The following is a 27,078-nucleotide window of genomic DNA, read 5'->3' on the forward strand; positions in this document are numbered from 1 at the left end:
AAACTGATTGTTAAATAAGCTTAATATCTCCCCCAGTCACTAATCATAATCCCAAATTAATTTATTCTTTTTCAGTAGTTATTTAATGAAAGTGACATTATCTTGAGAAATTCAGTAACAGGAATTTTATTCAAAACCTTTTCTGAGGATATTTTGGGGTCAGTATTATTTCTGTCCAATCTTTGTGCATTATCTCATACTTCTATATCTCTATAGTGCCACATACTGAGCAGAGACAGAAATGGGACAAGAAGGAAAATCATCAGCTGTCAAAGAAGCATCCTAATCATTGCTCACATTTACCTAGAAGACGGCAGGGAGTATAGAAACATTTATGACAAGAGGCGAAACAACTAGATTTCTTCTTGATCATTACTTTATTTCCAAGTTAAGCTAACTATCATCTCTCCACGCATCCTGCTCCAGTAAGAATTTTCTGTGTAAGTCTAGGGCTGCAGTTTATTAACAATTTTAACTTGCCCTTGTTAAACCTTATGGGAATCTGAATTGAGATAGCCAGAGATATCTGGCCAATTAATCATTATTATTTCTTGAAATCTGGATGTTTATGTATGCAGCTCCAAGCTGATTTGCATTCTGCACCAATTACAGGAATAGATCTGCCAGGAAGTTTTGAAATTCGAGGACAGATAGGGTTAAGTCAGAGCCCCAAACTACAGATTAGCCCAGCAAGTCCCTCCAAATCTTTTGCAATACACATTTGGTAACACGTGGGTCATTTAGTTCTGGCTTCCAGGCAGTTCAGCTAAAGGCTTAGGCTAGAGAATTGCAAAAGCTGATGATTTCTCACCAAGGAATGAAATGTGACGCAGTAGAGCAAACTGCAGACATTTAATACCAGATGTTAATGTAAAAATTGGAAAATTGTGACCCCCACATGGTTATCTGACCCATGGCCTGCAGAATCCCATCACAAAGTCTGTAAGTCATCATTATTCCTGGATTCCTCCACTGTGCCTACTCTTTGTAGTGTAAAATAATAATTCTGAGTCATATAACTGAGATAATTAGATCATATCAATCTTGAGGCATTTTGTGCACACGCTAACAGAGTAATTCAATTTCTTACCATAAAAATCAGAAGTAGAGCTTTTCTGATTAGTTGGATTTCCTAGTGACTTTTTAGAAATAGTTTGAGACATTTTTATTTCCTTTGCCTTCCACACCTACCTAACGTCACTAAATGCTGTAGGAAAGGAAGAAAGGGAGGAGATTTTTATTTGCACTGAAAGGTAAAAGAACATTTGAAACATATATTTCTGAACATTTTTACATCTGTTTACACATCTTCCCTAGATCTGCACATTTTAAATCTACACAGACACAATACAGTTTATGTAAGAATGATACACAAACTGCAAAGTGCTGTATAACTATGAAGAAAATTGTTCAAGCTCTGTTGCGCCAACTTGGGTCCCAAGGGAACAGAGGCTCAAAGAATCTCCTCTAAGCCCAGATTCAAGGTAGGGAGGACTTTTAAATGATCCTCTTCTTAGCTGGACGTGAGTGTCTTACCTTCACATCTGGATACTTTTGTTACTCAAAATGATGAGAGAGGAAAGGAGGGTGTGGAGATATCTTCATGAATCATTAACAAGAAACTGAGCATTCAAATGACCCAGGTAAAATGTCACCACAGGGTTTAGCAGCTCTGTGGTAAGCTGAGAGAAAAGCCAGAGATAGCAGTGCATCAGGGGCTAGTCTAGAGAAATACAAACCAGTACAAGAGCCTGAAGAGCCAGGCCCTGCCCTCAAGAGAACACCCAATTCAGTTTCTTCTCTCTCTTTCTCCCTCCCTCCCTCCCTCCCTCCCTCCCTCTCTCTCTCTCTCTCTAAGAAAGGCAATTGCAAATACACAACAGACATCACTGACAAGAGCAGCTCACAGATTGGGTAAATGAGAAAAGGTCTTGAAGACCATCCTGTCCCCATTTCTCTGTCAATGGACGAGGGCACCAAGGCCTGGAGAAGTCAGGTGGCATGCTCCAGCTCACAAAGCAGCACCATCACTGTGACAAGAAGCCAGGGCTCCTGGTCCCCATTCTGATAAGCTTTGCTTGTTCTCACACAAGATGTGAAGGAAATCTTACCATTCAAGAGTCAAATATAATCCACTTTTTTTCTTTGAGGGATTGCATTTTATTTTTCAGAGAGTCAGATTACCTCAAAAAATATATATATATATAACTGGAAAACTCTTTTCTCCCTCCCACCATCCTTTCCTCCATTACTTTTTCTTCTCTCTTGCTTTATCTGTCTTACTTTCTTCCTCCCTCTCTCTCTTTCTTTCCTTCATAGGTATATGCATCTGGAGGCAGAGGAGAGAGCCAAAGATAGCAGAGCTCAGTCAGGGAAACTCGATTTGCAATTGCCTATAACAGCTCAAAACTTGGACTGAGATTTTAAAAACACAAGATTATCAACTTAAATCTTGAATCTAGAAGAAAATAATTTTTCTTTCCAAATAATTTGATAACATTTATGTAAAATTAAAATTTTATTATTCCCCAGTGCCCCCACCATCACTACTCACCTCTCATCACTTTTCATCCTCAGGTTCAAAATAATCCCTGGCACTTGTAATTGAATGATCTCGCAATGGGTGTGTGAGTTTACTTGGATCTCATGGGGCCAAAGTAAGCGGATAATATGTTTCTCTCACAATCATCCACACTATTTGTTTATAAACAGCCTTATTTAATTTAAACTGGATTTGCAAAATTGGACCATTTCTAATCTTTCCTATCCCTTACACGTAGGTCCAATTGTTTCATTTTATTGTTGACTCTGATTCTAAGAATGAGTACATTTCCCTCAGCATGTAAAGGAGAGAAAAAAATATCCATGGACTAATGTAACAAAAATCTCCCCAATGAATTTCCCATAAAGAAGAGATAAAACATCAAGTACCAATAGTGCCAAAACATTTACTGAAAGTTTTCAAATCTTGCAAAAATATTACAAAAAGCGAGCAAACGTGGTGAAACTAATGACAAATTAGACATTGAAAACTAACATCTGGGTAAGTGTAGGCAGGCATGTAAGGGAAAGAGAATGTCCATAGGCAGTTGTTATGGTACACAACTGCATTTGACTCTTTTACACATATTATGTCACTTGATCCCATTTAGGAAAAATTATCCCAGACTTGGAAATTTAGATTTTAAAAAATAGTGGCCTATACATATCACATTAGCTCATTATCCATCAAGCTCACTCAAGTGTCACCTAACTCTCTTGGGAAATGTTACTTTGACCAAGAATTTAATAGGGACCAGATTAAGGACTCTGTAGAATTAGAAGTTGACTTGTAGAAAACCATTAAGACATGATGCTTTATTTTTGCTTTCTGGTAGAGAAATGTACCTCCACGGTTATAATTTTATTTCCCTGTAGGACACTAACCAGTTTTATATCTTACTGGCAATTTCATTTTATCAAAGCTTTCCCCACTGACTACTTAAATTCCACTTTTTTCACATTCTCTTCCAATTTCTCTGCTATACTGATGTCAAGTTAACTGGAACTTAACTCATCTGTTTATGAAATAATTATGTTTTTAATAATTTCAGAATTTGTGCTTTGACAACCATCAAACAACCACATGAGGTAGGTAGTATGTCCTCATTTGACAGAGGAAGAAACTGAGCCTCAGAGAAGGCCCATTATCGTCCAGGTTTATAGAGATAAGAAGTGACAGAACTGAGGTTTTCACACAAATATGCCCAAATTACTTGACAGGAAAGACACTGATGATTCACATGGGGACTGAACATTTGAGCTGCAACATCTCCAAAAAAATCAACCTTACCCACATATGTTCACTACACATTTGAATTATAAACATGACAGCTGAGCATCAAAAGCAAGTAACTTTAAATGATCTAAACCTGACTTTTAAAATAGTAATTAAAACATTATTTATTAATTTGTTTGGCTTCAATTCTGAAGCTTTAAAAATTGGAAATGTTGAAAATATTTGCCCATTGTGTGAAATTCCAATGCTTTGCTGATTCCATTAATGGTCTGGATGATGCTCAGTAAATTACTACTGAGGTTGTTAGAAAAGCCATTGAAAAGTATTTAGAATACTTAGTGGCAAGCCTCTCTGACATTTCATAAGCATGTCCTTACATGACACAGACTGAGAGCTTTTTGAATAAATTTGATTAAATTACCAGCCTATCCTGCTGCAAAGATGTTCACTCTCCTTTGTCTCTAGACTGGTAGAAAAATGAGAAATATAAACACACTTTTGTATTCTTCAGGCGTGAAAGCCATTTGTTGTCCTGGCTGAACAGACAGGTAGATATCAAGACTAAAGAGTGACACGCAACTCAGTCTGAAAGCACCATAGTACACACTTTAAATTTTAAAAGTATACCTCGGGAAAGGCTGATCTTATATATATGTGTTTATCTGTCAATACGCATGCTTTTCGGCTTGGATATATATACCTTTAAAATGCACCCTTTTATCCGCCTGAGGATCCATTCAATGTATATGCAGCTTTACAAGTTTTTCTCCATAAATAAGATTCTAAAGTTCAGGTCAATTGGTATCTAGGTTGATTTTAAAAAGAAAAAAAAATCTGTACTTGTAACAGTGTTTTGTCTACCAAATCACAAACTAGACAGTGACCCTCTGGCCTGGTTTTCCATAGCACACACTCCTGTTTAATGGGCATTGGCAGCTGTCTGCCGCAGATTTCAGTTAAGTGAGGCAATCTGCCCGCCCCACCTCTTGCCTCAAATCTCAAACTCTGGAGCCAGCAGAATTTCAGCTCCACCTGAAGTGAAAAGATAACTATGTGGTTTAAATTCATATTGACTCACAGTTTCACTGTTTTATCCTGGCCAAAGCTGCTCACTGTGTCTGTGGTTTTCTTACATAAATTTTCAATCCAGCTAGTGCTATTATAATGTGTCTTTTCCAGCCCTGATGTTGGGGGTGGATTTTTAGCTCGCATATTTTTTCCAGATGTGATAAGTTCTCCATAGCCCTCTTGGTGAGCAAAAGCATATCCAGACCTTCTTGAGCTTGACCTGCGGGTCCGAGGCCTTCGGCTACTTGGAGGCCTTGCCTTCTTCTGAGCCTTCTGCCACCGGCGGATCTGGAGACAAACAAGACCCAAAGTGAGCTGAGGCATCCAAATGATAGACTCCAGGCAGTGGCCCACTTTGTAAAGTGAAATCCTTTTTTTAAGTAAAAACAACATTGCAAAAGGAAGTTTTAAATCTAAAAACTAAAAAATTTTCCACCCAAAAGATGACACTGGGGGCACTCGTGCATTTTTATTTCTATCGAGAAACTATTAAGTAATTAAGAAATACCAGAAAAATTTCATTACTGTCTCTCATATATCTTCAATGTACACAAGCATACTTTTGCATAGAAAGATTTTCTAACATGCACCACCCAAAGTCAGCATAATAATTTATAATTTCATTCTCCCAAAACAGCCTTTTTCCTCTCTTTCAGGGATTCTCTGGATCTAACAGTCGTCAGTAACTGGACTAGAAGAAAATTGAGAAAATGAGTCAGAAATACTCAATTTTTGCAGTAGGTCAATGTATCACGAGACTTCCAGGGTTTCGATTTATTTTAGGTTTGCATGGCCTTCCTAAATGTTACACACTATCTGAGTGGGTTTCCTACAACTCTTTCATTTCCCTGTAAAGCTAAGGAGAAAAAGACCTGAGGTTTGTTGTAAGCGACCTTGTTCTCCGGTTTGGCAAATCACTTGGATTCTGACTTTGTGTCAGGAGAAAGCCATCAAGCAGAACATCACGATCGAACTTATAGGACAAACGAGCACAACCTTCCTTCCTTAACTCATCCACCATTTTCTGGGTTTATGTCAGAATGAGCTTGGAGAACAAAAGTTCACAACCGAACTTATAGGACCAACAAGCACAGCCTTCCTTCCTTAACTCATTCACCATTTTCTGGGTTTATGTCAGAATGAGCTTGGAGAACTGAAGAGAGGACAGATATGACAAGGGACTCTGAATTCTTCCAGAAGGAATCTTTTTAGACTTTGGTCCCAAAATGTCAGAGACATGATGATGAAAAAAATGTCTATCTCTGTGTACCTCGGTCTCTCTCAGCATCACTGGCCTGGTCCCACTCACCACAGCAGCATGTTCCCCCTTCTCATGACATGGCTACGAATGTTTATCTCCCTTTCTTTCTCCTTTTCATGTTTTATCTGAGTCCTGATCTAAGTTGACATTGTCCTACTTACTTGTCTTCCCGTGAAATTCTGAAATATGTTCTGTTAATTCTCCAGTTAAGGAATTTCTATAACCTGTTCTTCCTACTTGCCTTCCAAGTTTACTAATCTACCCAGCGTGCTGCTCTTCCCCTTCTTAATCTGTTCAGAAGGTAACATCTCACCCATGTTTCTGAATCTGCTACTGGATTTCTACAAAAATGTTAAGCCCCTTTGACTCACACCATGCTTGTCTCTTTTACTGTGCTTGTGCTTGCTCTCAAATCAGTATCTTTTTCTATAGCTTGTCTTTCCCTTGGAAAAATTGTCCAAAATGAGGCCTGTGAGCTTCTTTTTAAAACTCAGCTTTTTAAAATACCCAGTTTAACTTGTAATTTATGACTCTCCATCCACATCTAGTATAGATGCCTCTCTTCATTGGCACTAAGGACTAGTACATTCAAGATGTGGAAAGTCCCATCTATTCTGATGTGATCTAATACACCAGTAGGTGTTTGCTTGTGACAATTTCATTAGCCCATCTCTGAGCTTCCAATAAGACAGAAAAGCACACCATTTCAAGAGCCAAAAACCAGCCTTCAAGTATTCATCAGCACTGTGACATACCTGATCACTCAGGGTTGGGTATAAATTCACCTTCAAAAATCTGAATACTACCACTGGCAAAACCGAAGCCACTGTTGTTAAGAGAATTACCAGCCAGATACACTTCTGGGTCAGGGAATGTCGTGCATTACCTATTATTAAAGAAAACATGCACTGTGGTTACAAGTAGGACTGAATTATTAATTAACAGGTTCTTTGTTCCTACAAGACCTTTTTTTTCTTTTCCTTTTTTTTTTTTTTTTTGAGATGGAGTCTCTCTCTGTTCCCCAGGCTGGAGTGCAGTGACGCGATCTCGGCTCACTGCAAGCTCCACCTCCTGGGTTCACACCATTCTCCTGCCTCAGCCTCCCGGGTAGCTGGGACTACAGGCACCCACCACCAAGCCCAGTTAATTTTTTTTTGTATTTTTAGTAGAGACAGGGTTTTACCATGTTAGCCAGGATGGTCTCGATCTCCTGACCTCATGATCCGCCCGCCTCAGCCTCCCAAAGTGCTAGGACTACAGGTGTGAACCACTGCCCCTGGCCAAGATCTTTTTTGAAATGGTGGGATTTGGATCACCTAATGTCACCATGATGATAAGAAGGCAGAAGTGCTAAGATCACCCTCAGGAATTGCTTAGTGGCCTGATCACTTAGAGATTACCAGCCTGAACCACGCATTCTCTCACCCAGGCTCAGTCTAATATCACTCACGGAGCACAATTCTCTCTTCCAGCATCAAGATCTTGTGGTTACAAAGCAGCCATTATTTTTAAAAAGCACATTTACCCGTTACCCTTGTGGACTCTTGAATTAAAAGTGTCATATCAAAACTACACAAAAAATCTTCCAGATGCAGATACAGTCTCAAATAATGATTGCATTGATTGGCTTGTCATAAAAGCGGAGCTTTTTCTACTGCAGGACCAACCTTTTAAATTCCAGGCAATGGCCTGAGAAAACTCGCCTCAGAGGGACTTGTTATTTCTTTATTGTTCATTTGGTTATGAGGTCCTCAAAGTTCCAAGATCAGGAAGGCTCCTGGGTTTGTGAAAAGAGCATTCCCTCACCAGGAGACTGTTGATGTAGCCATCCAACATGCTAGAGCAACAGGACAGTGAAACTCATTTCCAAGCCTGAAGTCAGTTTCCTTACTCTTTACTCACACCTCACATACCCCAATGTGGCTTAAACAAGGCACTAAGGATCAGTAAGGCAGGCAGACAAGCTCCATGGGGAGATGACAACCCTGCTTATATCACCAAAATAAACTTTTGTCCCTGTTCATTTTCTAGAGATTTGTCATCATACCCCCAATTATCCAGGTCCCCTATCCCAGTATTCAAATGTTACCACCATTCAAATGGGCTTTGGGTATGAGGGCTTGGCTACTGAATGGTATGTCTGCTTTTTCTGGCTTTAGAGAGAGGAATCTGCCTGCCCAAGAGCAGCTGATTCCAGTTGCCTTCAGCCATGGGCAGAAAAAACTTGACTCAATAAATTAAATGTCTCTTTGAGCTCCTTGAAGCTTGGTACCCTCAGGCATGACTGGGAAAACAAGCTTCACTTTGAAACCACACTCCTGCTTGCTGCTAGCTACTAAGGAAAAAAAAATTTTTCCTGAAACCCCAATGTTGATCTAACTTTTAAAAAATTTCATTGGTGCTCAGTAATTAATTACTGAAATGGCATGTGCTTAGCTGGAAAGAGTGGTCCCTGCACAAATTACTTTCTCCAGTTGAGGCATTCTCATCTCATTATGCATCACAGTGCTCTCTTAGGACGGAAATCTTCCAGTCAATACACTGAACTTTTCGATTTGGCAAACCATCTTAAAAAAATAAAATAAAAATAGTTTTAGTGTCCTTGTTTCCCAATATGCTTATTCTTACTCATGACCAACATGTCTCTACATAGTTGGAATCTTTTGGTAAACAAAGTATTACCAGTACGTATTAAGTAAGAGTGGTGCAACTTAAAGATTTCCATTTACATGTAGGAAAAGGCAAAAGGTGAAGAACAGTTTTAAGTGTATGCATGAATTTAAATTGAATTACAATTTCAGGTGCCTTTGCATCAATGTGGATTTATAACCTTACTAACCTTATAATCCTATTTCAGTCCTTGTGGTCTTATTTTGCTTTCTACATAAATTAGTCCAAGAATTTACTTCCTCAATTAGTGAATACAAATCTCACTCTTGCCTGATTAAGTTCAAGAATGTTGGTCACTGCGCATCTCTCTTTTCCAGTTTGTTTAGATGAACTTGGTTAGCAGTTTATTTCACACACACTAGAGATTTCAAAACCTCTGAGAAAGTATATTAATATCCCTCTTTTATTAAGCTCAGTGGCCTTTGCTGGGAGTTCTTTTGAAATGTGGAGTGCAATGATAGTATACCCCATACATAGACTAGAGGTATACTCTTTGTAGAATAATAGAATTTTTTAAGGGATTTTAGAGGGTCATTTGCTACTCATCTGATGTTCAAATTCCTTTGCAATGTTCCCACCAGTAATCAAGCCACATTTGCATGAATAATAACAATCACCATCATCACAGTTAACATTTATTTAAAAAGTACTATGTACCAGGATATATGCTAAGTGCTTTATATGTATTATTTCATTTAATCCTCATACATTTTCCATGAAAATAGGCTTATTAATATCCTCAGTTTATAAGTGAAGACATTAATGCATAGTATAATGTTGTGAGCTGTATGTTTAGTCTTTTTCTCTGTTTTCTGGCATAGATTTAAAACTCCTTGAAATCCTCAAAGTGATATGTGTCTTTTTGTTTGTTAATGAGTTGACTGATGGCTGGAAGTCCCTAGGTAGCTTTAGGATTGGGGCTGGTCATCGAAAGACTAAGGTAGGATTAGAGGGTTGGGACTTTCAGCCCCAGCCTCTAAGCTCCTAGAAGAGAAGAGGGACTGAAGGTTAAGCTGATCGCCAATGGCCAATGACTTTGTCAATCATGCCTATATAAAAAATGTCTCCATTACAGCCTTAAAGAACAGAGTTCAAACAGTTCCTAGGTAGCTGAACATGCAGAGGTTCCTGAAGGGCAGCATGCCTAGAAAGGGCAGGGAAGGTCCACGCCCCTTCCCCCATACATTCTCTATGCATCTCTTTATCTGTATCCTTTGTAATATCCTTTATAATAAACCAGTAAATGTAAGTGTCTCCCTGAGTTCTTTGAGCCACTCTAGAAATTAATCAAACTCAGGGAGGGGGTTCAGGGGAACCGCGATTTATAGCCAGCTGGTCAAAAGTAGAGGTAAAACATCCTGTGGCTTGCTACTAGCATTGGAAGTGCGGGGGCACTCATACAGAACTTAGCCCTCAACTTGTAGGATCTGACACTACCTCCAAGTAGATATTGTTGGAATTGAATTGGAGAACATCCAGCTGGGGTTCTCTGCAGAAACACCTCATTGGTTGTTGGTGGGACGAAATCCCCACTTCTCAGTGACCAGAGGTCACAGAAGTCTTCTGTGTTGCTTGCTGAGTGAGAGTATAGGAGAAACTGAATTTGTTTATTCCTATATATTCTCATGTGGAAAGAAGAAACTTGCCCAAGGTCACACAGCTTGTTAAGTGGTAAAGCTGGCGCTTGAACCCTGACTGTCTAACTACAACGCCTACTCCTCATGCCACTTATGGAATAATGTCCAGGAATTTTTAGAAGGCTCTAAATTATACTTTGTTTCATTCTTATCTAAATGCAAATAAGCTTTATGGTTGAATTCTGGCAGATGTTGGTGATAACGTGGCATAAAAGGAGCGTCTAGTATTTCTTTTTCTTCTACCATATATGAGCATTTTACAGGTCTTCAGGTAGCCCTAATGTATGTGCTATGCCTCTCATTGGCAAGGAGACAGCCTACTACATGTAAGCTGTTGAGAACCTGTAAGCTACTGTGAGTGATTCTTCTGCATCCAGTAGAGGCAGCAGAAACTGAGCTTTTAGAGCCAGGGTTTTAAACTTGGAAGCCTTCAGATGCCTGGCTCAATCAATTTCTGGACAAAGGATCACTAATCATCCCCAACTCCACCTAACACAAAAAATAAATTATAAGACAAGTAAACAGCAGCACGACAAGTAAACATGACTCACTTACCAACAAATGGAAACTGGTTTGGGAAGATGCCAAAGATGCCATTACTGTGCATTGTAAATAAAATGGAGAAATAAATGGCAATGCTCCCCCAGATGAAGACATGATTAATGAAAGTCCAGTAACTGGTATCCAAGGCTATCTGTAAATAAAATCAAATGCAAAGGGGAGGTCTTTGAGGATTAAAAGAGCACCATTTATCCAGTGATGTTTCCCCAGAATGGCCCTGTGGCAGGAAGGTTGCACCTGCCTAGTTGCCAAGTCAACCATAGGCATCCCCACTTTCTGAACACACACAGGGGACTGATCTGACTTCATATTTCTGGCAGAAAATTGACTTTACAACTTCTATACGCAAGCTATTATATCTGCCAAGGTCGAGTCAGAATCAGGAGGTAAGATGTTAAACATGTTAAACTTCTTTTAAGTGAGAAATATGAAAACACAATGGCTTATAATTTTTAAGTTACTTTCCAAATGCCTCTCAAAACTTTTCTATTGGAAAAAAATTCTTTCTGTAATGGGCAAGTGCAACATGTTATACTCAGTAAGTAAATGTTCACAATACCATTTTTACATATGCATGATCTTTTTTACACCAATATCCCAATTCATTTTGATGATCCTTTCTCTTCAATTACTCAACTTATAACAAAGAAAATTCTTCAGCCTTATTTTGGCATAAAATTCAGAAACTGGGATTCACGATGGCCTGGGAACATGGTCATGAGCTCTTCTTCCTTCTAGTAACTTACTGCGGCAGCTCAGCTGAAAGAGTGGCCTGCTATTGGAGAATCAAGGACGCCACTGGTAAATAGGAACACTTGAGTTCTTCAGAGAATTAAAAAAGTATGTTCTGGTATCATTATTTGCATCTCATAGGGCCCAAGTGATCCAGGTCCAAGTGAAGGTTTGCATTTCTTGTAGTTTGTTGCAAGACCAAAGATTTCTCATCTGTCTGAGGCGGCCCTACCTGCTTAGTAAATAAATTCCTCTCAGCATGCTGAGAGATACTTTCTCTTCCCACTTGTAATTTACTGTCCCTTAAAATGTGTCCCCATTAAAATTATGCTGGCAGCCTTTGATGTGAACTACAGGGTTTATAAAAGTACAGCCTTTCCTCTCCTCAGGAGGTCTGAAAACAGCCCTGCCTCCCATGCCTCAGCAAAGACATGCCTGCTTTCCAGTTCATTTGGCTGCCAAGACATTTCACCAAAATCTCCAACTTTACCTTCCACCACCTGTTAGTTTAACATTCTCAAGAGACAACGATAGCCTGATCTGTGTGGGTAAGAGCAGGCGAAGAAAAATTACAACCCATTTAAAAGGATTCAGCTGAAAAAGCAAGAATAGGTGGCTCCTATTGAAGCAGAACTAACAGAAGAGACAGACAAGCACGGTAACAACAAAATATAATAAGACCCCTTAAGAAGATGGAATTAGGTCTCAGAAAAAAATCTGAAAGAAAAACACACTATTTCTGAATTTAAAAATTCAACAGCAAAACTAAAGAATAGTCAATGAATAGAACTAAATTAACATTCTGGACAAAACAATACAAATAATATCTTACAATAGAGAACAAAAACTTGGAGACATGGAAACCATTTGCAAAAAGATATGAGACATGAAGAGCAGATTCATAGATCTCAGATCTATGACCCCAATATACAAATAATGGCATTTTAGAAAGAGAAAAAGGAATCAATGGAAAAGTAACAATCAAAGAAATGACAGCAGAAAACGGCTCTGTGATAACAAATAGCATAGACTTTCAGATTGACAGGGTCCTTTAGGTCCTATCCAAAGTAATGAAAGAAGATTCTGGTGACATAATTTTTTATGCAGAGAAGGAAAAAGAATCAACCTAACATCAAACTGTCACAGTGAAAAAGAAGGGTAAGTAAGATAAAAACATTGCCAAAACTGTTTAATTGAAGAAGCATAAGGAAAGGTTTAGAACAGGATAGTGAGACATTTGATGAAGGATAGAATTTCATATTATCTGTGGAATTCCATTCTGCCAATATGGAAAGATATATATATTTAAGTAACTATGAAAATAAAGAGAAATCACTAGTAAAAAAGAATATAATAGTAAAACTTGTAAATTATTCATTAGAAATGGGATTTTTTGTTGTTGTTGAGATGGAGTCTCGCTCTTGTCGCCAATGGCATGATCTCGGCTCACAGCAGCCTCTGCCTCCTGGGTTCAAGTGATTTTCCTGCCTCAGCCTCCTGAGTAGCTGGGACTACAGGCAGGCGCCACCATGCCTGGCTAATTTTTTTGTATTTTTAGTAGAGACAGGGTTTGCCATGTTGGCCAGTCTGGTCTTGAACTCTTGACCTCAGGTAATCTGCCCACCTCAGCCTCACAAAGTGCTAGGATTACAGGCGTGAGCCACTGAGCCTGGCCAGAAATGGGATATTTTAAAACCATAATTAATGCATACAAGTATGAAAGAGTAAAAAAAAAAAATTGAAAAGCAGAATTAAAAGTAATCATAAAATAATATAGCCTGATAAAATACAGGTTATTACAATAAAAATGAGTAGCTTAAACATTCTTATCAAGGAAGACTGATAGAATGAGATAAGAAATAAATGGAAATGAAGAAATTGGCCCAGATTATGTATCAGGCAAATGTAAACTAAAAAAAGCAAGAGAAGAAAACTAATATAAAAATACAAAACTTAAGAATCTTTTATTATGAAAAAAGATAAAAGCTACAAAGAAAAATAATCAGATACCATTTAATACAGATACAATAATGATCAGAAACCATTATGTGGCAAAGAATATAGCTTAAATTATATGAGGTAAAAATCTCTTTGAAACACAAGGAAAACTTAATAGGAATCATAATCACAATGGCAAACTTTAATACGCTTTTCTCAGCATTTGACAGACCTGATGGCAAAGGTGATGGCTCATCTGGAAGTCTGTGGCCAACCTGTTGGCAGCCCGCCCGCAGTGTGATGACAACCAAACTGTAAGGTGTGATAACAGCGGCATTTCCACGGAAGATACCTCATATGTTTTAATAAACCTCTTTTGTCGCTTAAATTTTTAAAGTGTCATTTGGAACTACTATCTTTTTGGGAAAGTATTATGGCAATATTTATGAAAATGTTAAATGTACACACTCTCTGACCTAGCAGTGAAAACAGCAAAATACCATTCTTTATCCAGCAGATTGGTAAAAATTAGAAGTTCTAACCCCAGAAGTCTCGTTTCTAGGAATTTATCTGACAGTATATAAAATATATGCACTAATAGATGCATTGTAGCATTGCTTCAATAACAAAAAACATATAGAAACATCTTGTATGTTTATCAATAGATGGTAAATAATTATACATTCATATTATGAATTTATGTGCAGCTATTAAAACAATTAAGATAGATCTGAATGTGTTGATTTGGAAAGCTGACCAGAATATCTAGTTAAACGAGAAAAGCATATTACAGAACAATATACATAATTTTTATCCCCTTTTGTTAAATATGTGTGTATGCATCATCTCAAAGTACAGAAAAAGTATGGAAGGATTTAAGCTATGGTCATCATAGTAGTTAAAGAAGGGAAGGAAAGGAAGATGGTTCATTTTATTTTAAACACTTTTGTACTCTTTGGAATGTTTAAAAGAGCATTTTATAATTCAAATAAGTGAAAAATACTTTTTTAAAAAACAATAGAGACTACTTAAAGTTGGCCTGTAGCATCAGCAGGACATAAGATTTATGACTGTAATTACAGACCATGGAAATTTCATGGGGTTGTTACCACAATGAAAAGTCAAGCTTAAACAGTGAGGAAAGGATATTAATGCTGCTGTCAAAGTGAGCTTATTCACAGAATTCCTGTAAGTTATTATTCTATATATTAAAGACTACAGTTTTTGATTGAAGCCAAAATTGCCTAGCTTCCATGGTTACAAACATTTACATACTTGGGTCTAAGAACTGTATGGTAAAACAGACATTTTCAGGGCTTCCTAGAAATAAAAACAACTGATAATCTTTTCCAAATAATTAGACTAAAATGACAGAAACTGGGAGTCTATATGTTCCTCACGTTGAAACTTTGCCATTGAAAGAAACATCTATGTGCTTGTCACCTATTAACAGTTTGTCTCCCATGTTAGCCAAGGGTGATACTGGTATCCTAGGTGTTCCCACATGAATGAGAGAGGTGGGGACTGTGAATTCCCTGTACTGACTATGTGACTGGGAAGGCCACAGCTTCTACTTCTCTTTACAAAGAAGGGAGGTTCACATAGCTTTGGAGCTGGGCATCTGGAGTCAGAAGACCTCTGTTCAAATCCTGGCCTACCACTTTTTGTATGACTTGGAATATAACTTAACCTTCTTGCTAAGTCTATTTTCTCAATGGTGGTAACAGTACTTACATTTCATAAGACCATAAAGATAATTAAATGAGATAATGGGATTATCCTAGTATCTGGCACAGTATCCAGTATTTCCTTTATGCTCAGTGTAAGATTTGTTCTCATATTTCTTGAAAATTTTGTGTTTTAACCAGTCTCATTGTAGACTGTTCCAGATAACACTGGAATTAGACAGAACTGGGTTCTAGTACTGGCTCTGGGACTTACTGTGTGACCTCAGGCAAGTCATTTAACCTCTCTGAACTTTCTCTATAAAAGGGATTCATAATATTTACTGCGTAATGGCATCGTGAGTAGTAAGTACAATGCATGGTATCACTCATGGTGGTGATGATGATACAGGTCTCTGACAGCTGCCATCAAGGACAGGCCTGCTTTGGTCATCTAGGTTAACACAGAGTTGAGGGATAGGTGGACAACACAACCAAATGACCACTAAATTCAATGTGGGATTCTGGATTGGATCCTAGAAGAGAAAAGAGTAATTAATGGAAAAACTAGAGAAATCTGAATCAAATCTGTAGCACAGTTAATAATATTATACCAATGCTAATTTCATAGTTTTAACAAATGCACCATGGTGAGGTAAGATGTTAACATTAACATCAGAGAAAAGCTACATGAGGGTATGCAGGAACTGTCTTTGCAGTATCTGCAACTTTTCTATAAATTTAAAATTATTTAAATTATTAAATATTATTATTAAATATTAAATTATTTACATTTAAAATTATTCCAAAATTAAAAATTGTTTTTAAGAAATTACTCCTGTTTGAACAAGATGCATTTGTTGTTATTTCCCAGGCAACAAAAGGTTATCCATGTTTTAATTATAAAATAATTCAAAGTAATACTCTAAATCAGTGAAGGGCTGCTGAGAAGGGTAATTTGCACCCTTCAGCTGAAAATGATACAATCTATTTGGAAAGTCATGTGTCAAGTGCCTTAAACTTCCTTATGTCTTCTAGCCCAGAATTCCCACCTTTAAGAAGATAACCTTAGAAAATAACTAGAGGATCATGCTGAGAATTATGTACTATATGAAACTTTGCCATTGTATAACTTGCCACAGTGAAATGTAGAAGCAATCTAACAGCAACATGGTTGAATAAATTATGGCACATTCATATGGTGGAATACTACAGCCATTAAAAGGGATATTTCAAAGAATATTTTATAAATAAGATAAATGCTTGTGACACAAAGTGAAAACATAAGACATAAAATTTATATACATATAATCTGATTTCCATTTTTTATGCTAACCCTGATTTGTGTTTGTGTGAATTTTAATTTTTCTCTGCATGTCTATACTTTTCCTGAATTTCCTGCAATGTATTCCTTTTATAATGAGATTAAAAGGATTTTGTGTTTTTAGGGCAGAGGCACCACAGGTGCATGCATGGCCTAAGTTTCTGCTTGGCTGCAGGAGGTGTGGCGACCACAGCACATGCCACCTTCTGAGGCCATGCGGTACTTGACTCTCCCGGCACTGCCTTGCTTTTGAAGGCATCTAAAATCTCTCATTTTTTCCCACACCACATTTCACAGCTGGGTCATTCTGCTGAACTCAGCACAGGAGGACTCTCTCTCAGACTGGTTGGAAACTTTGGACACATTTGAAAACTGTCAACACAGTCTGTAAACACATCAGTTATAATGATTCTTTCCTAGGAACTTGACACAGCCAGATGAACTCTCTTGTTATGACAGGAGAGAATTTCCTCTCAACATCTCCCTCATTTATTCAATACTCAAGAAATATCCATTGTGTGTCTGTCACACTAACAGGTGATGTGCTCAGCTCTGGGTATACAGTGATTAATAAACATTTCCACTGCTTTCATGAAGGTTACGCTCTACGAGGTACAAAGACATTAAACGAGGGAACACACAACTAAATTTGTACTTACAAGGGTAAGTGACAACTATGAGATACAATAATTGATTTCTATTCCACTAGAGAAAATAAAGGGGCCTTAGTTTAAATGGATTAACAGAGGCCCCTCTGAAGAAATGACATGTGAGGGAAACTAAGGGAAGAATGTTCCAGGCAGGAAAGTGCAAAGCCATAAGGCAAGCAAGAGACTCGTGAATTCCAGGAGCAGAATAAAACCCAGTGTGGCTGGGGCGTTGTGAGTAATGGGATTGGAGGGATGGCTAGGACCACCATTGTCTTTGAGGAGATGGAAGGCAGAGAATAGATTTTGAAGAGACAAATGGCCATTAAGGTATGAAGCAAATGGATTTGGAAATCCTCTCGCAAAACATCCTGAATGAGGGGCCAATGGTTACTTTGAGCCTAAGTGTGAATCCCCTCTGAAAAAGCATGCATATCATTCTATATCATTCTTATAAAACTTGGATAATCAAGGGTGAGAAATTTCAAAAGTTTATCTTAAAAACTTCAAGCAACAAGAAGTCACTTGAAGCTTTTGAAATTCTGTAATTTTTTTGTGACTAAACAACGTTTTTAAAATATGAGAGTTTCTGTGGGTTCTCAACTTGTGAGAAAGTAGAAATGTAATTTCAACATTCAACTGGAATAAGAACTGTATGACTTATGAGAAAAACAGTTTCTAAACATAAAGTTAATATAAAAACATGGCACTGGCACTACTGTAATAGCACGCAAAACAAATTATGGGCAAGCAAAAGGAAAAAAGAGAAAAAGATGCATGGGCATAACAGCAGGCTTTTTCTAAAATTAGAAAGATTAAGTTAACCAAAAATTGTAGGGTTAATTGTGAACACCAGTTTCTCACACACAAACACACACACACGCACGCATACATGCACACACACATACACACAAACATTTAATGCTTGTTACATGTCATACCTACAATGACTCTTCCAGGTAATTTATTATCCTTACTTATAAACAGATCATGTAAAGGACAGTATGAAGAATGATTTCTATTTGCTTTTTCTTCAGATAGTGGCCTTTTATTTCAGTTACTACCTTTCAAATAATCTCTTGGCGTACCAAGGAACAGGCCTGATCCAGAGGTGAATCAGCTATTACCACTAAAAAGATGTCCCTGTACACCCCACCATGGTCCTCTCTATGGAAGGAGAATCCAGAGAATCGGAAATGTACCCTCATGACAAAGAGAAGATCACCTAATTATTAACAGTTTGCTCAGTAGTCAAAAGACAACAAAACAAAACAGAGGTCGCATAGCTTGCTGTACCTACTCAGAGCTACAGATTGTAATAGAGGAAAAGTTTTTCTAACTATGTGTGGTGATGCACACCTATAATCTCAGCTACTCGAGAGGCCAAGCTGAGGAATTGCTTACGCCCAAGAGTTCCAGACAAGCTTGGGCAACATAGCAAGACTTCCTCTCAAGAAATAAAAATAGAAGCTTTTGTGAACTCTAACTCATTATCTAATGGCATTGACCACCATTCACATTAAAAAGGAAATAGAGACACAACTCAAGATGGAAGAAAGTCAATGGAGCCTCAAAACATCATCCCCACCAGAAGAGCTCCTCTGAGTGTGAGATTCGGATACGCCACAGACTAGCATTGAACCTCTTGAATAACTCCATAGAAATGTATTGCCAATTGACGAGTTGATGGGTGCAGCATGCCAACATGGCACAAGTATACATATATAACAAACCTGCACATTATGCACATGTACCCTAGAACTTAAAGTATAATAATAAAAAAAAATTAAAAAAAAAAAAAAGAAATGTATTGCCAAACCTTAGATCTCACTTTAAAACCTGGCAGTTATTACGTCTTAAAGAAATCATGGGAAAGTTTCTCTTTCTGTTACTGGAATTTTTTTTCTTCAAGTATAATCATTTCTCTTTACATACAACGCACAACCCAAAGAAGGGATACATTGTGAGGTTTCTACTAACATGGAGGTTATAGACACCTAATGCTAATTCTCCTCATCTGGTAATTGATGTTCAAGCTTCCTGTTTTCATCTCAAAATGTGTACTTAAAAAGAAAACCCCAGTATTAGGATTATTTCCCTCCAACAAGTAGACAAAATCAATCAACAATGAAATAGAATTTTTAAAGTTGTAAACCCATCATGTTAAGGTGCTTACACCAACAGCGTTACCTGCACACTGACCACAATGACCAAAGATGTGGCCATAGTAACTGCAAAGGACTGGTAATCAGCAATATGTTGCCCATCTTCTCCAGCCATGTTGTAAAAGGCCCCATAGGGGATGAAGAAAAGGGCTAATGAGGTGTAGATTCCATGTAACACGCAAATGAAAAATTTACGCTTGTTAAAAAGTAGATTCAGCTGTCCTGGTTCGTAGAGCTGGGGACAGTCCATGCTGTTCTGGTCACTCACATCCTGTAAACAGAGTGTAATTTCAGTGGAGAAGGATTAAAAAGAGTCAGAGAGGCCTTGTATTCCCTATCTTCAGAAATAGCAAATGCCTGTTTAAACATGTCCTAATATGCACTACTCACTGGGCCAGAACAGGACGTTATCTTGTTTGTATTCCCACAATAAACCAGAAGATAATAAAATGATCTCTACTTTACAGAGAAGGAGCTTGAGTCTCCAAGAGAGATTCACGAGAGGTCACACAGCTCGTAAGTAGCAGCACCAGGGTTTGATTTGAGCCTAGCTATTTGGCTTCAAATTGAAGTTTCTTTCCTACACTCTCCTGCAGGCTGTCAGAAGCATTCATGCTCCCAGAATTCCAGCACATCATGGGCAGCCAATGGGCCCCAGAAGTTAATTGCCAAGGTAGTGAGTGGTAGTGACCAGGAGATGACAGCAGAGAGCTGTGGAGTCAGAACGGTCAAATCAGAGCTCATGACTTTGGAGGGAAGTGTGCAGGAAGAAGAGAGCAAAGGGGAAACTGCATTTGGGATTCCAGGTGAGAAGGAGGCTGGGATGAGGATCCTACCCAGTGAGAATTTTAACAGCAGTTACCAGGTGTTCAGGACAAAGAAATAATATAGACAGAATGAGAAGGTTTGACACCAACCAGGTCCCAAGAGAAACTAAATGCTTCTCAAACCCAATGTGCACGCAAATCGCCTGGGAAACAGATTGTGATTCAATAGGGCTGAGGGCCCAAGACTGCATTTCCAGCCATCTCCAAAGTAATGCTGATAACCACAGTGAGCACCAGAGCCAAATGCCAAAAAACCACCAGGAACATCAGAGGACCACAGGTGGAAGAGAAGTGGCAAAGCGGAAGCAACACAGGTGGTGAACTATTGTGGGAGAAGAACATTCCCCTTCCTGCTTGTGGGATGGCCCAGGTCTCTCCTGAGTCCCATGGAAAAACACTGGCATATTCTCTTTAGAAAGTCCTGTTTTGAGATGCTTTTGGATGCTTGTTCCCCTAGTTCAGTGACTGAGGGTTACATGCGCAGGCTTTGAAACAAGACAGTCATGAGCTCAATCCCTGGTAGCGGGTTTAGCTGGTGTGTTATCTTAAACCTGTTACTTAATCCACCCGAGCCTTGGTTTCCTCATGCCCAGAAATGCAAACACCACCACCTCCCTCATGGAACTATCGCCATGATTAAACCAGTATGTAAAGTATTTAGTAGAGTTCTTGCCATATCACAAGTAATAAATATGCCAGATGCTTCTATAAATAATTAATAAAATAATGATAAGAACAATAGCAATAATGTAGCAACCTCAAAGTTAGGAGGCCTGGCTCTAGGCTTAGCTGTGTCGCTTATTGGCTGTGTGGCTTTAGGGAAATGACCCTCCAAGGCTTGGTATCTGCCTTAAAAAAATGAGCAGATCTGTTGACGATTGCTGAGGCCTGTCCGGCATAGCATTCCACAATCCTGTGATCTGTTTAAGGGCCGAGGTTGACAAAGCAGGAAAGGAGAGGAGCAGACACTCAACTTGATGGTAATAGGAAGCCTTATTATATTTTTTTTTTGAATTGCACAACCACCATCTTTTCCCAGAAACTGCTTTATTTTTATTATTTTATTCCACATTCTGGGCAGCTACAAAGCTCCAAGAAAAGAAACACTTGTAAACATGGGCACTGAGAAATGAATGTGCTTAATCCTTTACATCTAAGGTCTGCAGAAGTTCATTACTTTTTGTATAATTCCACAAAATATGCCTTTCACAAACTGCCCTTTTCACGTATGAGAAGAGAGACTACAACTGACTACAAAGCCAGCCGAATGGGAGACTGGAGTGAGCTCATAATGTGAAGATTTATATTTTGCAATAGACAGCTTTGGGCCAGAAAATGAAGCCTAGCAAACAGGTCTAACAACGGCCTGGAGAAAATCTGGTCTCCTTAAAAATAATTTTTTTAAAAAAACAAAAATCCTTTTTAAAAATAAGACACTCTAATTGTGCCACGGAAATTCCACTGGCTAGTCTTTCACTTCCCCACAGGCAGCCAGACTTTTTCCCCTTCCCAGGAAGTCCCTTCCAAGGCTCTGAGTATGCCAAGGATCTACCATTTTTGTGATTGATTCTCTCCTTTCTCCCCACTCAAGCACTTTGATGCTGGGACAAAAGAAATCCATGCTTTTTCTTTCCATGGCTATGGGGCTTCTCGTCCTCCTCTCCCACTGGCAGACTGCTCTTCTGGTCTGTGGCTCCTTTCTGAGCTGTGTGTAACAAGGAAGTCTCACTGCAGACGTTAGCCCCCTGTGTTCCAACCTAGCTCCATGATATTCTATCCTTGCATGGTTCTTTATAAGCTCTCAGAGGCTAAGGCAGCATTTCCCTGTGTGTGAACCACACACACTAGTTCTATGACATATTAATTGATAGGTGCTATATGAAAGCAAAAAAAAAAGTACAGTCATAGAAGTTTGGGAAATGCTGGGTTAAAATGAAGTTAAAGAGATTACTTTGTACAGGACTTCTACAGCCTTTAGAACAATACATGGGGTACGAATCTCTAAGAGGAGAGTAACCAACTTTTATCAAATAATGCTTTCGGGGAAGCTAGGGTTCAAGGGTGAGGAAGGCACAGTGGACCTGAAAGCATTTGTGATCCATACAAAAGCAACTAAAACAACTGCATTCCTAAGGCTTCTACTTAGAATTGTGTCTTCTACTTAGAACCCACAAAAAACCAAAAGGCATAAAAGAGAAGCTAAGTTATAAAGATGGAAAAAACATACCTGGTCAAAAATCCCCATGGCTAAAACAGGCAGTGATGTGTAAACAATGTTAAAAAGGGTGATGAACCACTGGTCATAAACAGTCTGAAAAGAAATATAACATATAAATGAGAAAGACCATCCATAGTAGTGAGAATATTCACGTTTAAGTCGTGAAAATATTCACCTTTAGGTTAAATAACCAGGTTTTCTGAGGTAAGTGGGAGTTGACTTTTGGAATCAGACAAATATGAGTTCTCTCCTGGACCTGCCTCTTATCAGCTCTGCTGCCTTAATGGGATACTAGATCTCTCTAAATAGCAATTTCATTATCTCTAAAGTGGTGTATACCCTTCCTGCAGCATGGCAGTGAGGACAATAATACATGCAGTACCCCTAACATAGTGCGGGACACGTATGAGCCCCCTGACCTTGTGGTGGGTTGCTATTTCATTCTCCAGGCTTTCAGTGGCTTGTAATGAGTCCAATTATCTGACCTAAGTGGTAAACAAAGGATTCACTAAAATCTTCAGAGATAAGTATAGTAATGAGCCTGTTATTTCTATCCTGTTTTAAAATGGAGAGGTTTTTGCGGGGGAGTGGTTTAAAGTAAGATGGGCATGAAGCTACATGCTCACTATACTGGGCATAAACAAGCAAAACAATAAAAATATCCCCTCACACCTTTGTAGAGTAATTACACAAGAATTCCCTGCATGGGCCTCACTAAAAGTCAATGAGGCATGTGGAGCAGGCATATATCCCCATTTTGCCAATGAGTACACACAGATGTGGAAACAGAACCTTTCAGTTACAGCGCTTATTACGGACAAAAGCAAAAATTAAAATCCAGGTCTTCAGCTGCTAACCAATGCCCCTTTTACCACTCCATCATTCATTCACTTATTCATTCATTCAATATTTACTGATAAACCGCTATGTGCTAAGCATTAGGTTCTAGTCAATGATAATTCAGCATGATCAATCAAATAAAAATTCCTCACGAAATGTACATTCTAATGCAAAGGGAAGGGAAAGACAATAAACAAGATCAAATTTACAGAGAGCAGGAGGACTGTGTGAGTAAATTAGTTAGAAGGTAGTAAGTGCTAGAGAGGAAAGGGGATAGGGAATGTGGGAGGGCTGTAATTGTAATACAGGGACTGGAGAAAGTCTCACTGAGAAGTGAATTTGAGATAAGATCTGAAGGAAATGGGCCCAACATGCAGCTTTCTGAAACAGCTGGAAATGCTGGGACATCCAGCATTCCATACTGCAAGTAGGCCCCATGAAACAATCCTAAGGCAAGAAAGCATCCACTGCGCTCAGAGAACAGCAAGGTGGGCTGGTTGGGTAGAGCAGAGTGACCTGTAGGAAGAATAATGGATGTCAGGAGGTAAGAAGAACAATCCTATGTAACTAAACATGGCTTATTACCTAACCTGGTCTTATTTACATTTTAACAGGATCACTCTGGATGCTATGCCGAGAAGCAACTGAAGAGAGAGGTGGAAATGGGAAAGCTTAACACTCAGAGTAACCGTTTCTAATAACGAATTTTAAGTTCTGTGCATGGTAACTCCCCTTTGTTACTCTCTGATTCCTATTTTCATCATCTGGTCTAAACCCAGCTGTAAGGATTTAGAAAGAGGGACTATATCCAATGGCACGCTGATAAATGTTTAACAACAGACTAAAAAAAAAAAAAAAAAAGCCTTGATTTGTAGCGTTTGCCATTTTCCATGGTGTAAATATTCCTCCATGACTGATTTCAAGCAGTGATGCCACTGAATGTGGAGTTGAGACATATTCACCATTATACAGTATTTATACAATACAGACCCAATATAATCTCAAGAGCATAAATAGTAAAACATGGGAAAATAATTAGGAAGGGATTCATTTTGAGTATATTAACTGTCTTTTGTTTTTAATATAACTTAAATTGTACATTTACATAATATAACTTTTAATAATGGCTGTATTTAACCACTGGCTCACAAAATTCCTGAAGATTTAACAATCAGCTCTTGTGAATCAATATGGGCCAGTTCCAAGATACCACAGCCTAGGTCCATGCCGGGAGCAAAGTGGTACAAGACAGCAGAAGCCACCTGAAGGATAATGCACTCAACGTGGCATGAGAGAACTTGCAGAAGGGCAGGGCAGTAGTCCACTAGTCACACAACCATGAGAACAGACTGGAAAAGCTGGCTGGCACTCCCTGGAACCCCCCTGGGTATTTAGCAGAGGTATCTGAAAGAAGCCTGAATTTATCGTACATGATAGGGGGCACGTACCATAATAATTGATTCATACCAAACCTCCTGCTGAAGATAACGAAAAAAGTTGAGAAAAAACAAAAGCATCTTCATCAAAGTATCAGTGAACTAACAAGGCAGTGGGGAATGACTGGTCAGGATCAAAAAGAGAATTAGAACTTAATAACTATCTCAAGGCCTAGGGTAATGCTATTCTTCTCTAGACTCTATATTTATTTCCTTATACCAGCTGTTGAGGATAGAATGAAGGCCTGATATTTTCTGGGTTAGCCAACTATCCTGCTATGACAGAGTCTGTGACCTCACTGCTGGGAGGCTGCCTTTGGGTCCTAGCCCGGAGTAGGAAGGGTTTCATCATGATCTCTACCCTTGATGGGCACTGAACCTTCTCCCTTCAGCCCAGGAAACTACTGAAGGCACAGCTCAGTCTGTGAATTGCCCCCTGTAGATAATCAACACTCCCAAGGTACATGGTTCAGAGCAGTGTGACCCTACAGGGTCCCAGCCCAGAGCAGCAGTTGTGACAGGGTCCCAGTATCCAATTCCTATCTATCCTCAAGAGTCTACCAAAACTGCAGCTCAGCCTCTGTATCTCCCTTCTGATGAGTGAATGTGTCCAACCCTACTTCTAGATACATATGTTCACAAATGTCTATCTTGGTGCAGCAGGATACACATAAAAATACTCATAGCAGCTACTGGTCGTAATAGTCCCCAAACATCAAGTATGGGATAAAGATATTATCACCTATCGATACAACAGAATACTGTAGAATAATGAAAAGCAAAGAATTATAACTATATCCAAAAACATAAATGAATAAAAACTACACATAATATTGAGCAAAAGAAGCCAGATACAAAGGTATAATTGCATTTAAATACAGTGCGAAAGTATGAAAATCTACTCCTATGTTGTTCTGGAACTCCTAATCATATAGTAAAATTATAAAACAGAAGAAACGTGACTATAAGATGGCAGGGTAATGGTCACCTCTAGAGGATTGGAAAAGAGGTCTCAAGGAAAAACCGGGGAGCTCTTGTTTGGAAATGTTATATTTATTGCAGTGGATCATGGTACATGGGTGCTCATTTCATAACAATTTAAGCTGATATTTACATACTTTTTAATATATTTGTTAAACTGCAAATAATAAAAAAATTAAAAATTAAACATGTGAACTTATTTTATAGTTATAGCCCAGTGAGACTTCAGAAAGTAGGAAGATACCAAAAATCCTGATGCCCAGGCCACACCCCAGGCCAGTTAAATCAGTATCTCTGGGAGAAGGATCTAAGTTTTGGTCATTTTAAATTTTTCCCAGGTAATTCCAATGTGACACCAAGATTGGGAATTACACTCACTTTCTTTTTTTTTTTTTTTTTTTTAATCAGAGCAGCTGACACAAATCTTCAACCCGTTGATGATGGCATCTGACAGTTTCAGCTATTAAGAAGAGAGAAAGAATCTGAGAAATTATGGCATACTCAACTGTGGACAGCTGAGTCTGGCATAGTGTGCCCTCATCATCACAAACAGGCTCGCATTACAAGCTACACTTATTCGACAACTATCAGCATTTGTCAACTGGCACCCAGATTTGAAGCCTCATTTCACAACTGGAGCAAGAGAGGACAGGAAGGAAAAATCAGAATAAGATTTCAATGAGTTTCTGCAAATTCTCAGAAATCAGTGTCACAATAACAAAAAGAAAAAAAATAGCTGCTATTTACTAAACATCTACTCTGTGCCATTTTAAGTGCTTTACATATAGCGTCTCATTAAATTTTAACAACCCCATGAGGTAAGTACTGTTAACAGTTCTCAGTTTATAAATGGGAAAACTGAGGGCTATCAAGGTTAGGAGATGGCTCAATGCCATACCTTAAATGCAAAGGTTTTCTCCAGGATGTGCTTATTTCACATTGCATGCCTGTATCAAAATATCTCATGTACCTAATAAATACATACACCTACTATGTACCCACAATTTTTTAATTATATTTTTAAAAACCCAAAGGGGAAAAAAAGGTTTTCCAAGTGTAGTTCAGAACATTTTAGGGGATCCATAATGTCAAAACTATTTTCAGAATAATACAAAAAGTTATGTATTTACCCTTTCACCCCATTCTCTCATGAGTGTATGATATGTGACATCACAGCTGGCTGAATGCAGGTGATATGAGAACCCAGGTGTTTTCTATTATGTTAACTAGTTTTACAAAAGTGTGAAACAATGGCATTCTTCCCATTAACTTGTTTTTTTTTTTCAGAAAATATAAGCATTTTTCTTAAAAATATGTTACTTTTGTAAACG

General features: G+C 38.5%; 1 protein-coding gene and 1 long non-coding RNA gene across 6 annotated transcripts in view; one reads left to right on the forward strand and one right to left on the reverse strand.

The window, feature by feature from the left end:
- Positions 1-2,930: 2,930 nt before the first annotated feature.
- ATP8B4 (ATPase phospholipid transporting 8B4 (putative)) overlaps positions 2,931-27,078 on the reverse strand; it is a 315,343-nt gene continuing 291,195 nt past the window's right edge. For 3 of the 5 annotated variants that reach the window (XM_077939397.1, XM_028850904.2, XM_028850905.2), the window contains 5 exons: positions 22,500-22,583; positions 19,471-19,716; positions 10,970-11,108; positions 6,863-6,993; positions 2,931-5,134 (listed from right to left, as the gene is read on the reverse strand). In XM_077939397.1, the coding sequence (XP_077795523.1) occupies positions 4,853-5,134; positions 6,863-6,993; positions 10,970-11,108; positions 19,471-19,716; positions 22,500-22,583 (882 nt within the window). In that variant the 3' untranslated portion in view covers positions 2,931-4,852. Of the gene's footprint in view, positions 5,135-6,862; positions 6,994-8,572; positions 8,675-10,969; positions 11,109-19,470; positions 19,717-22,499; positions 22,584-27,078 lie in introns of all 5 variants that reach the window. The other 2 variants (XR_013395574.1, XM_077939398.1) reach the window with 2 other exon arrangements.
- Positions 20,480-26,498, forward strand: LOC114679399 (uncharacterized). Its single transcript, XR_013395575.1, has 3 exons — positions 20,480-20,586; positions 23,945-24,053; positions 26,208-26,498. It is a non-coding gene; the product is annotated as an uncharacterized LOC114679399 (long non-coding RNA).

The sequence above is a fragment of the Macaca mulatta genome, chromosome 7 (assembly GCF_049350105.2).
Source record: "Macaca mulatta isolate MMU2019108-1 chromosome 7, T2T-MMU8v2.0, whole genome shotgun sequence".
In the NCBI taxonomy this organism is placed as follows: domain Eukaryota; kingdom Metazoa; phylum Chordata; class Mammalia; order Primates; family Cercopithecidae; genus Macaca; species Macaca mulatta.